This window comes from Arachis hypogaea, chromosome 14 (genome assembly GCF_003086295.3).
Source record: "Arachis hypogaea cultivar Tifrunner chromosome 14, arahy.Tifrunner.gnm2.J5K5, whole genome shotgun sequence".
NCBI classification, from domain to species: Eukaryota; Viridiplantae; Streptophyta; class Magnoliopsida; order Fabales; family Fabaceae; genus Arachis; species Arachis hypogaea.
In genome coordinates this window covers 139,953,503-139,966,824 of record NC_092049.1, presented here as the reverse complement: position 1 = coordinate 139,966,824, position 13,322 = coordinate 139,953,503, and the positions used below count along the sequence as shown (strand labels likewise).

At 33.4% G+C, this 13,322-nt stretch overlaps 2 protein-coding genes, 1 long non-coding RNA gene and 1 pseudogene across 3 annotated transcripts; 1 reads left to right on the top strand and 3 right to left on the bottom strand.

Moving 5' to 3' along the window:
* Positions 1-114: 114 nt before the first annotated feature.
* LOC112744696 (uncharacterized) lies at positions 115-1,168 on the bottom strand. Its single transcript, XR_011871523.1, has 3 exons — positions 1,033-1,168; positions 840-908; positions 115-256 (listed from the first exon to the last, which is right to left on the bottom strand). It is a non-coding gene; the product is annotated as an uncharacterized lncRNA (long non-coding RNA).
* A 777-nt stretch (positions 1,169-1,945) lies between these two features.
* Positions 1,946-2,912, bottom strand: LOC140173157 (uncharacterized; annotated as a pseudogene).
* A 1,622-nt stretch (positions 2,913-4,534) lies between these two features.
* LOC112744694 (disease resistance protein RML1B-like) lies at positions 4,535-8,622 on the bottom strand. Its single transcript, XM_025794397.3, has 4 exons — positions 8,062-8,622; positions 6,819-7,905; positions 6,413-6,718; positions 4,535-6,148 (listed from the first exon to the last, which is right to left on the bottom strand). Exons 1-4 carry the CDS (start codon positions 8,550-8,552, stop codon positions 4,721-4,723), a joined length of 3,312 nt encoding a protein of 1,103 aa, XP_025650182.2. The 5' UTR covers positions 8,553-8,622; the 3' UTR covers positions 4,535-4,720.
* Positions 8,623-10,356: 1,734 nt separating this feature from the next.
* Positions 10,357-12,791, top strand: LOC112744693 (uncharacterized). Its single transcript, XM_025794396.2, has 2 exons — positions 10,357-10,620; positions 11,958-12,791. Exon 2 carries the CDS (start codon positions 12,020-12,022, stop codon positions 12,581-12,583), a length of 564 nt encoding a protein of 187 aa, XP_025650181.1. The 5' UTR covers positions 10,357-10,620; positions 11,958-12,019; the 3' UTR covers positions 12,584-12,791.
* Positions 12,792-13,322: the final 531 nt, after the last annotated feature.

Here is a 13,322-nt window from a genome sequence, read left to right as displayed (position 1 = left end):
TAATTCTTTACAAATATTGGGACAAAACTATTCTCTTCATAACTGAAGAGTTGGCAAAACAACCTTTTCTATAAACTATTTAAAATAGGATATAACTACTACTGCTAAAACAAAAATTGCATATCTAATGCATAAAACTCCAAAAGTCCAAAACTAAAACACTGAAAGATCTACTCCACTTGATTCATTTGTGAGCCCCAACTGTGTTCTTGCAAGCATCAGCACATTCTTGTGGCTTTGCCTTGTCCTCACAAGTCTACAAAATTAAAATACATTTATCAGTCACTAAAATTGCTTAACCAAGATTTTAGTATTCTAAAATAAATAGAGACAACATGACTTATTTTTCATGTTCTCATTATTTATTTATCAGTTTGTTACCATAGAATATAGGCTCCATCTCAAGAGTACATACCACACTATGATAAATAATATATTTTTTTAAACAGTAAATAATTTTTACTAAATTTATAAATAACATGTACATTGCACATAATGTACGGTAATCAGAAAGTTAGTTAGTGAGTGTGTCCAGCTCAGCACAATTAGTTAGAATCTGTTAAACAATTGTGTATATATAGCACAAATCTCTGTCTTGTTCATTATTTCTTCATCATCTCAGTTTCTGATACCTCACATTTTTCTATTCTAAAAGAAATAATTTTTACTCTTCATCGTAGTATTATTCGTGATAAGTAGTAATAATAATAATAAACCACACGAACATTACTCTTTTGAAAATAATAATAAAAGCTTTATTATTCATTGTACATAGGCTTTTTCCTTGAAATCTAATTAAAAAAAAAAAAAAACTAATCTGTTCAAATAAATGACATAACCTCTTTGCAGGGTTGATCAGCATTGCAAGCCTGACCAGCATTGCAACAAGCCTTGTCCATCATATTCCCCTAAGTCATCAATAACACTAGATATCAGCTATCATGACATTTTTTACTATAGCTTGTTTTGTCAAAATCAAAATACATAACATAGAATGAAATACTTAAATTGAAAGATCATGAATATATTCACCTGAGCTTGTCCAATGGCTTGGCCAGGATTCATGTTCTGGTTCTGATCCATTGTTGATTTCTTTGTTTTGGACTTGTTAAAAAAAGATTAATTCAACGATATGAACTTATTAATGTTGAATTTGACTCATATGGAAAGCATATACATATTTATTTATATAATAGCTTAAATTGATCAACTGAGTGACACATGTAATGATTTTGCACCGTTTATCTTGGTTGCTTTGGTTTAGGCTTAAGACCAGGAATTTGTCTTTTGTTACTAAATTGACGGTTAAATCAAAGTGAGAAAGCTAAAATTAGAGCAAATGGAACGAATTCATGGCAAAAAAAAAAAAGAAAGTATCAAATAGATCAGTCCTCTTTATTTTCCCTTTTTGGGTTTCTCTTCATTCAAATATGTTTTGGAATTCAAGTATAAGCAAAGTAGAATCCCTTTCAATCTCAGGCTAAAATACAATGTAATCAAGAAAGTGGAAAATATGTAACCAGAAAAGAGAATATGCTAGCATATTAAAGATAAAAATATATATCATAAAATATAGTAGATTCTAATCAAATTAAACATATGCTGCTATCATCTTTAAATGATTTGTCCTCGCTCAATTCTATTTGAGTTTTTTGCTTCAAAAAAGAAGTTGCAATTCAATCATTTTCATGCCTTAGGAGATGTTCAAAGTCATGGCAACTGCAGCAAGTTCCACAGAGTAGTATATCTTCTAAAAGCAATAAAATCTTCGAAGACAAAACAAATATATTGGATCTACTTGACAAACATATTGAAATTTGAAAGTGAAAATGTAAAGCAAATAGTTTTCTTACTTTTTTCACTTCCTCCTCTCATTGTAGATTCACAAAATGGTAATCAATATGTGCTAAATGACCACCAAGTAAGATGAAATCCTGTGCAATCTGCTAAGTGGACCTTTGAACCAGTTGAGCTAACCAACATTGCAATCTTAATACCAAAGGAAGATAACATTTGTTAAGGCTTGGAGGTTCATATCATACAAATGACTCGTCTTTGATTCATTCAAAAGTCCAACTACTTCTGCTAGGAGACGCAAGTTCTTGGGGAAACAATGTCATCTGGGATACAGAAGTTTATCCGTGGACAAACACCACCTGAAGACATGGCACCATCTTTTGGTTCTCTGACACCACCCTTGCTTTTGGATATGTAACAAACTCTGTCAACAGGAACATTTTCAAAATCCCAGTATCCAGTGCTTTTCACCTCTATGATCTCATCATCCAAAACCAGAGTTTGCAAAATCTCTTCTATCTGCTGGTTTGAGACTTCAGCAGTGAAGACTCCACTCTTTCTGCTCCATTCCAGAACTCCATCACGCGTAACAACTTTCTGCCTGGAAATGTACTTCAAGCACACGCTCTTCATGACATTTATTAACTCTTTATCAAGATTCCCTTCGCTGTACCAATCCCCACCTGTGGTTTCCTCGGATGGTTCAAACTGTGCTGCCATGTAGTGCTTTTTTGCTTTGTTTTGGATGTTAACAACCTCCTTGATCAACTTAAGGGATTTATGACCATATTATCTGGGAGATTTGTTCCTCTTTTCATGTCTGCTGACCACATCCCAATGTCTCTCTTGCTAAGAATGAGATTATAGAGTACATGCTATCCATCTGTCAAAGTATCAGAAACTAAAGCCAACTCTCACTTCTGTTTAAGGCTGGAAGAAGATCCTTGCAAACGACTCATTCCTTACGAAAAAAAAAAAAACTGGCAAAAACAACGTGTATAACTAATGTAATTCAAATGGTTTGTAACAAATTGAACTATCAAATGTATATCACTTTTCTGAAAATCAAATAAATGAACAACATTGATTCAATCAAGCATATGATCTCCAACCCCTATCTCATCTTGTTCATGAACATGACAAAGGAAATAATCACTATCAGAAAACTGAATATTTGCAAAGTAGCTCAACAATTATCACTATGACATGACATTTACAACTACTTACAACTCCAAGAACAGAACAAGCAGCAAAATCCAAAATTCACGACAATTCAACTGCTATGTAGTATCTAATTTTCAAGGCAAAACTAAAAGTGATAAATATAACTGCATTCAACTAAAATGGCTAATACTCATGAATTGTGATGAAGGGGAAAAAAAAAAGTCTTGCCAATGTTAATCATAAGCTAAACAGATTATCCTGACTAATCAGCAATAATTCATTAGTTACATAAACAATATTCAGAAAGGGAGAGACTGCACCAAGTGGATAGCTTGAATACCAGAATAGCAATTTCAGCTTCTTATCCTTAGATGCAGGTACTAATAATACAGAAGAAACAAAAGCCAGAGAGTTGAAAATAAAGCTAACATTACTTGTATACCCAAAAGGGTAGACACCCAAATACCCTCTCTATTTCACTCACAAGGGTTCAACATCATTTCTATTGAAAACAACTAAACAACCTGCAAAGTTAAGTTCTTTTGGGGACAAATTCATAAAACAACAATTCCAAAAAATTGAGGGGCGTATATAATTGATGTCTTTGACGATTCTAGAAATCAGAGGCAACATAAATGAGAACAACAGAGAAGCATCACAGGAAACAAGGAAGCTAACACAGACGAATTGGTCAATCAGAGGATCACACATTTTATCAAACATGTAGCATGCAACCAGTTGCAAATATAACTCAACAACAAACAGAGTAAGACACGGACGAGTTAACAACAAACAGGGATAATCCAAACAACATTTAGTATAAAATATATGTTAGAATACAAAATATATATATATATATATATATTTTTTTTTTACCAAAGATAGGAGACTCGAACCCGCACAACCTCTTAATTGAGCATGGAGAATCTATGCCATTTGAGCTATTACTCATTGGCGAATACAAAATATATATTAAAAATGAGTTAATTAATATTTGTATTTATATGTAGATACATATATAGGGATTGTCTTATTCAGTTTGAGGAACAAGCATGGAATATGTTCTCACCTTAACATGTTCGGCAATGTTTAAATATTTTGGTTACGAAACGCCGTCATATGAAGGGTAGGAGTGTTAGTGGATCGGATTTTATCTGGGTATTCGTGGTATTTATTCAAATTCAATCTAAAAAATACGGATATGGATTCCATCCGCACACTAATAGAATTGAATTGCGAATTTTGTGTATGTATCTTGAGTATCTGTAAAACTAAAAAAATAAATAAAGAAATATTTTTTTATATTTTATTTTAACTAATAATTATCCTATATGTTATATTATTTTAATTTATTATTTAAAAATATATGTTTAATATTATTTAAAAAAAAAACATATTTAAAAAAATATAAAAAAATAAATTTTATTGATATATTTTTAATAAAAATAAACTTTTAAAAAACCTTTTGTATTTTGAAGATATATCGATAGGAAGGAATGTGTGGATCGTATCAGATCCAAATTTAAAAACTGTGGATATTAGATCCGATTTTATTTTAGTGCGGATTGAATCGAAATTTCGGCCATATCCGATCTGATTTGATCCGCGTTCACCCTAATAAAGGTAACCGAGGAGAATTGTTCCTTTGAACGACTTGGTTTTCTTCTCCATCCAGTACTTCCTCTGGGATCGTGGAGAGATTTTCCGGTTTTTGTTTTATTACTGGACTCTCACTATAAAAGGAATGAGCGTTTCTACATCAAAAACTATGTTGTTGATCATTCATGTGGTGAATCATCTTCGTTTTCACTTCGTCAAGCGTGAAAACTGAGTGATCAAGATGATCCCGTCTTCCGTAGCTGCGTCTATCATAAAAGAACTGGAACTCCGGATCCACATTTTGAAAGGCATCCAGGATGTCTGAGGCATACAGGGGGCAAACCCCGCACCCTATCACCTCCCATTCGTATCGCAACGGCTCATACCGTGGCCTTCCTTCCACATAAGCTATCATAAAAGATTCAGCTTCGAATTTAAATGTAACATTCTTATCACGCAATCGATGGTGATGACTAACTTCAAACCATATACAAACATGGTTTGAGCTCCATCTACTCGTTTTGGCAAACTGTTGACTATCAGATAAACTGGATTTACATCTGAATCTGGGAGGCCATTTTGCAGAACGAACAGGACCAATAGGAGGAACTCCTCTTTGAGAAGGAATATGATAAACAACACAGCACAAAATGAACCCCACCAGCGTATGGATATAAGGTTCATCCGCATCAAGGTCAACGGTTACCGAACTCTCCCTTGTCTGATATTTGAACCATGATGGAACCTCGCTTCCGGGATAAAAAACCTGGCCGTTGGATTTAGTGTGATATATAGGGTCCCAATTATTATCACCAGAGTATGGATCGCTATATTTATTTTGCAGCATCCCATTCGACAAGTCTCTGATTGCTACTCCCATCATTGTATGATGCACATATTCTACAAATGAATTCTCATCGAGCCTCTCGCAGTTTTCAAATGAGATAGATATTAGATTTAAACTGAACACTGTCTTTGCGTTGAATACTTTCTCCAGCGATGTGCAGTTTGTGGCAGATAAATGTATAATAGATGGTGGAAGCTCTGGTAAAGATCCAAGGCTGCAGCAGTCAATTAAGTTGACATCCTGTAACTGTGATAAGGCTTTCAAATTGTAAGGGAGTTCAATCAACTGTTTGCATCCTTCAAGATTCAGTTCCTCAAGGGATCCTAAGAGACACAGTTCGTCTGGAAGAGTTTCAAGTCTCATATTAGTGAGATGAAACTTTACGAGTTTGTTGAGACGACCAATTGATGATTGCAACATTTCGATTATTGTCCCATATAAATTCAAACTCGTTAATTCCTCTGATGACACTGAAAATTCCTTCAAGCTTGAGCAGCCACTAACATCGAGTTTTTGAAGAGATTTAAAATGGATCTTGTTTTCAAGACTCTTTAGTGCTTTGCAACCTCTAACACTCAAGGTTTCGAGCTTGTGGGTGGATAAAATGGATGGATGAAGTTCACACAAGCTTACACATTTATTGAGGTATACTTTTTCAAGGTTTAATGCCCGAGTAAAATCTGGAAGCTCCACCAGCTGCTTGCATCCACTAAGGTTAATCTTCTTTAAATTTACAAGATCCTATAACAATTAAGGGGACCATCATCGCATCTTCAAATACGTTTGGTTTACATTTTCATTTTTAATGTTGTTTGTTTTTTGGATTTTGTAAAGAAAAAAATGAAAATAGAAAGAAAACATGTTTTTATTTTTTTCACGTTTTTTTTTTTTTGTAAAATCCAAAAAACAAAAAACACAGAAAATAAAAACATAAACCAAATGCATCTTAGTTTTCTATTTAGAGGAGACTATAAAAGATGCTCTTGTACATATAAATATCAATACCTGAACTCCATCCCAAAGTTTAGAAAGTTGGCTATCTGGCATAGAAAGAGTGACAAGCTTCTCAGCACAAAAAGTTGACGGAAGAGACTTCATAGGGCAGCCACTCCACTCCAAGTATCTTAGTTCATTTGGAAATGACTCGAGAGTTGAAGAAACGCACACATTCGCTGATGTTTCATGCCTCCGGGAATCATAAAATTTGAGAATCCTTATATTAGGCATCTTTTTGAAAGTGTCACCATCTAAATGTAGATCTCTTGTAATTTGAGACAAGTCCAACATAATGCCTTCAATAGAGTCTGTTCCCTGCAAACAATCCAATGGCCAAACATGTTATCATGTTAGTTGCATTTCCTGCATTAACACATATAATCAAGGAAAGTAATTAAATATGTGGTTTTCTTACCTTATTATTATTCAGTACATTGTAGACATCCTTATGGTTACTTAAGCGGCTACGTCTTCCTGGGTATTTAATTGATTCTTGACGAACTATTTCTCGACCCATTTGCTCTATCAAATCATGCATTTCTATTGTATTACAATTTGAAATAGTTATGAGAGCTTTACGTGAAAGGTTGCCTATACCAATAGCAGGAAAAAGACCACAGGAATCTAGAAATGATACGACAACATCCTTATCTTCTCCTTTGAAAAAAAATGCAAGGTCAAGGAATATGTCCTTCTCTAAATCATCTAGCCCATCATAACTCAATTTTAAGACATTAAAAATGTCTTTATTAGGATAAATCTTGAGTTTTCCCAAAGCACTTTCCCATTCTTCTATGGTTTTGGAATATAAAAAAGATCCCAAGACTTTTAAAGCCAATGGAACACCTTTTGCATAATTGACTGCCATTTTAGAAACCTCTTCATATCCAGCTTCAGAATAGACTTTGTCAAAAGCATTCAAGCAAAAAAGCTTAAGGGAATTTTCAAAACTCAAGCCCTGGAGCTCATATATTCCATGAACTTTTCTAAGGACATGCTTGTCTCTAGTAGTTACAATGATCCTACTACCTGGTCCCAACCATTGTGTAGCAAGATGTTCAAACTGTTCTAATGTATCCATATCATCAAGCACTATGAAAACTTTTTTTCGACTCAACTTTCTCTTGATAAAAGCGGATCTTGCTTTGGATGATCCTTTCAAAACAAGACTTTCTCCGGCTAATAACTCAGAAATAAGTTTCTCACATAAATAAGGCACACCAAACTTTTGTGATTCTTCTCTTACATTTTTCAACATACAACTTCCTTCATACTGGGAAGAATATTTATCAAATAAGAATTCAGCAATAGTAGTTTTACCTATTCCTCCCATCCCCCAAATTCCTATGATTCGGACCTCGCTCGATTCAATTTCCAATAATGATTCAATACATGTAAAACTATCATCAATTCCAACAAGACCTTTGGATTCTATTGAAAAAATATATGACAATTTTTCTGAAATATCATTCACAATTTCTTCAATGAATTTAGATTCATCCCTGTTGTATAAACAAATATAAGAAAATATTACACATTACAAGTATAATTGAAAAGAAAACAAGTATAACAATGACGAAATAAAAAATAAAAAGCTTAGCAGGTATGCATATGCATATGGCAATATAGTGGATTAAGTAGTAAAAAGAAGAACTTACGGATATTTTGATGGATAATGAAATCCAGATAAATTAGAAGCTTCCTTTAAAGCCAATCTCCAACTTTGCACCTTCATCATATTTCCCTTCAATCTGTGTTGGTGTTTATCAAAAGCCTCCTTAAAGGAATTATTCTGATGCCGCACATCAGAGGGAACAACGTTGTAGAAAACAGGTATCACAATCCTTTTATCTCGTTTCATGCATTGAATTACTTTCTCGAGTTCATTCAAGGACCAAGTTGAAGCAGCATAGTTTTCCGAAAAGATGACCAAAGAAATAGAAGACTCTTCAATGGCTTGAATAAGCGTGGATGAAATGTCATCTCCAGGGTGCAGTTTCTCATCGTCTACGAAGAAATCGATATGGTTACGATGCAATTCTTTTCTCAAATGGCTAAGAAAAGAAGTGCGGATGTCTTCTCCTCTAAAGCTGATGAAGACATCATGTTTGATGCTGGGAGCATCCAATAAAAAAGAAGAAGAAGCCATTGAAAACTAGGAATTGACTCTAGACAGCGGTGGGATCTTCAACACAGTGATTTTGTGAGTTACTATGAGTGCAGTGTCAACGTACATACATAGATTAATCTTCCGGGTTGTTTCTTGGCTGGTTCCTCCTTAGAAGACTCGAATTCGCAACCTCTTAATTGAGTAAAAATTTGGAAAGATAAGAGAGTCGAACCCGCAACCTCTTAATTGAGTATGAGGAGTCTATGCCATTTAAGCTATTACTCATCGACGCACTATTCTTTTTGTTAAAACTCTCAATTCTTAGTGTTAAATCCAATTCAACTAGTTATCTTTTACAAATTATATAATATTTAGTCTTTTATTATAATAACTAAAAAAAAATAAATACATCTAAATTTAGTGTCTTTTTTAAAATTAAATACACATCTAAAATGAAACTAAAATTTAAATTTTAAATTTTTATTTTAGATTTAATATATTTAATTATTAATTATTAATATATTATAATTTAAATACACATCAAAAAATTAAATTAATTAAAATTTTAAATTTTAATTTTAAAATTTTAAAATAAACCTTAAACCATATCATTATTAACTAATACCATGTAAAATCTCGTAGGAAGCACTGCAGTCACATTCACCGCATTTTTCTAAATCCAGAGGCGCAAGCCGTTTGTGGTTCGTCATCTTCCGCCGCTTTTCATCCATGCCACCTTTCTCTTAGGCGCTCAACCTCGACGCCGCCTTCCTCCTCCTCGGCGCTCATCCACAACGCCTTCTTCTTCTTCTTCGGTGCTCATCTTCATTGCCGCCTTTCTCCTCTTCTTCGTCATTCGTCCCGCATCAGCGTCGCTGTTCGTCCGCACCGAAAACGTATCCGTGTCGCACTTCTCTATCTCTAGTATTTTTGATTGTACAATTTTAAAAAATTTTGGTTGAGTTCATTCATAAAGATATGTTAATCCTTTTTTTCGTTTAATAAAAGGTTTTTTTTTTAATTTATGCATAATATTAAAAGTGTCTGTATTTTTTTTTTAAATGTGTTTGTGATTATATATATATATATATATATATATATATATATATATATATATATATATTGCATTCATATGTTTGATTTGGAAGTGATAATATTAAGGTAATTTAGATGTGTCAATATTTAATTTTAAATGTGTTTATATTGTTTATTATGTTTTCATGTCCATATATAAGTTTTTTTACATAAATTTTAGATGTGTATTTAAATTTAATTTTTTCTGTATCTAATATGTAATTTAGAGAATTACAATACCAATAATTTAGATGTGTCAATACATAAATTTGGATATGTTTATATTGTTTATTTAATTTTAAATATATTTTTGACATAAAATTTGAATATTTTGAATAAAAAAAATAATTAAAATGAGTTTAATTTATTTTAAAAATTTTACTAATTTCAAAAAATTGTTACAAAATTTATGTTTTGATTTACGAAAAATCAATATATTGCAAGTAGTTATAAATTTTACAGTAACAAATATAATAATAAATTAAATAAAAATAAAAGTAATTTTTTAAAAATAGAAAACTTGATTAATTAAAAATAAAACTATCCATGTTGAAATTTCATTTTGTTCGACCTTCATGTTGACCAAACGCGTTTGGAACTGGATTGATTTTGATGAATGATTTTAATATCCAAACATTAATTCGAAAGTCAAAACTCGTACGAACTAGTGTTACTGTTTTTGGTCAGATACTTGGGTATTTGGGTTAGGCACTTGGGCCGTAAAAAACCCTGTCATGCTTGTTAAAAACCAAAATCTTGAAACGACGTCGTTTTTCTTTTTGAAAAAAGAAACCTAATTTTTCCACTCCCCCTCTCACACCCACTTGAGAGACTCGTCTCTCAATCCCCTCGTCTCACACTCGCACACAAGCAGAAGCAGCAGCAGCTCTGCTCACACATTACGTCACCGACGTCTCGTCGTGCACTCGTGGCTTCTGGTTCGTGTGCCGTCATCTTCTTGACCTCGCCTCCGCCTTCATTTTCTCTCCGGTCACCCCTTCGTCTCGCCTCTGGTAGCTGCTCGCCGTGATTGGTGAGTTCCTTCTTCCCACTTTTTCAATTTTCAGTCAGCTTCTTCTTTACATCGATTAACTAATTCGCTGTAATAATAATTAGTTGATTCAGGTTTTTAAATTTTAGATAAACAGGATTCGCTGATTTATTAATTAGTTTTTAAATTTAGGATTTTAATTATGTAATTTATTGACTGATTTAGGGTTTAGGTTTTCAATTAGTTTTCTTCACCAGAGATAACAAAAGAATGGCCACTATCTCCATAACATGGATATGGCACACTCATCCTACCTTTTTGTGCTGAAATTTTAACTTTTATTTAAAAGAATGGGGGCAAATAATAACTGAAATTCAGACTACTTGGTAATGGTAACTCTGGCATTATCTTATATTCTTATGAACTATGTTTCCCAAACTTTAAACTATTAGATATATTTTGGGTATAAGAACGAAGGAACCATGACTGCAGAACAAAGGAAATGAAAAAAAAAAAAAAAAATCTTTTTTGCTGTGCGATTCCTTTAAAAAACTTTGTCGTGGGGCTCCATTTTGGTCAGAAGATAGGGTTTTCTCTGTGGGTGAAAGGTTATAGGTCTATGGCAGAATATTGGTTCATGAAAATTGAAAAATGAGAGGAGAATAAGGAAAAATGAGTAATACAAATATGAATTTGATGATGTGAATTTAGTGTGTTAGGTATTGTGATGCGATATCCTTTTCTTTTTCTGCTTGTCTCGATTCTGCCGAGATGAAAAATGGACCTTTGAATTCAATTGAATTTTTTGAGAATGTACACGTAACTAATTGAGTTCATAATTAGTTGGTAATTAATGAAAATATATAATATCTTATATTAATTTAATGGTGTTATGTTTCAAGCTATGATGGCAAGTTGGAATAATGTCTATGGTGTCTAACAATTTGGGGAACTGGGGTGTGGCAAAAATCGTTGCATCTCTGCTGATATGGTTCTTGGTACCAATTACCATAGTAGGTTTATGGAGTTTACTATTTTTTCATCTGAAGAAAGGATTGTGTATCTGGATTAGGTTGATTGATGCTTATTGTTTTAGTTGTTCACTACTCATTAGAGTTGTTCTTTTAATTGGTTCATCTGCTTACTATCAAAGTTGTTTCTACTAATTGAATTTTTTTTTTTAACATTTCAGATGCTCATTACTAGGGTTGTTTCTAGTAATTAAAAGTTGTTTTAATTAGTTCAGCTAGAATTTGAAAAACATACGCACATATGCACACAGTTGCTTCTGATTGATCATTGAATTTTTGAATTTTGATAAGGCAATGAAAATGTTGTTTCTACTTTCTAGTCATTAAAATTGTTTATATTCATTTCAGGTTTGATACGAACAACATTACATCCGTAAAATCTGAGAAGCCAAATACTGCAGTTCTGAAAGATGAGGCCTTTGGACGAGAAGGAGACAACGGCAGTGTTCGAGAAGCTGTTCAAGTTTGTGGGAAACAACCTCAAGAACATTGTGGAAAATCCCTCTCATGAAGGCCCTGAACCAAATCCTGGGCGATACTGCTTCCGTCTCCACAAGAACAAGATCTACTATGCGAGCGAGTCGCTTGTGAAGCGTGCCACCAATGTTGCCAGGCCCAGCCTCGTTTCCCTTGGAACCTGCATTGGCAAATACACCCACGGTGGAAGCTTCCATCTCACCGTTCAGGCCCTCAACCTGCTCGCCGCCAATGCCAAGCACAAGGTGTGGCTCAAGCCGCAGTCAGAGATGTCCTTTTTGTATGGAAACCATGTCTTGAAAAGTGCATTAGGGAGGATCACCGAGAACATTGCCCCCGGCGATGGGGTTGTGGTGTTTTCAATGGCTGATGTGCCGTTGGGCTTTGGGGTGGCTGCCAAATCAACACAAGATTGTAGGAAGCTCGACCCCAGTGCAATTGTTGTTTTGCACCAGGCTGATGTTGGAGAATACTTGAGGATGGAGGATGAGCTTTGAGTGTAAGGTTTTGACAATGGTGGTTGTTGTTGTAGGCTAAACTGTGAGGTTGATTCCGAATATGCCTTGTAACCTCATAAAATTTTGTTAGATATTGCAGTTAACTATAGTTATATACTTTCCTACAAAGTTGTTCTTAAACTTATGACATCAGCCATGTCTACTTTTTTTATTCCTTTGAGATTGCTTTGGATGATCAGATTACTTACTCTATTGTGTCTGTTTTTACTTTTGTTTTGTGAATTGTGACTGAGGATTGGTGTAATCTTCCTCAATTTTATCAAATGAAGCTGCCTTAACAGTAGAGCCTTGCACTAGCACATTTAGCTCAAGTTTCACCATAAACACTTCTAATAATTGATGGGTAGTGAATTTTGAAAGGTTTATCATTTGAAATTCTTTGATACCAATATTTTGTTACGCATAGGGATGACACATTTAATTTTTCAAGCAATATTTCAATTTTGGTTTTCTTTTACCTGCACACCCAAATAAGTGAAAAAAAAAATAATAATGTTAAAACAATTAAGATGGACTAAGTTAACTAAAATCACATATTATATATTATAACCACTTAAAAAATGGACATCAATATTAGTTCTTTAAAAGAAATTTGCTAAAACATTCATTTATAAAGTTAGCTAATAATTTTAGTTTTATATACTAAATTATCTTTCAAACAAAAACTTGTATTTTGAATTTAAAGATATCTGTTAATAACAAATATAATAAAATCTCG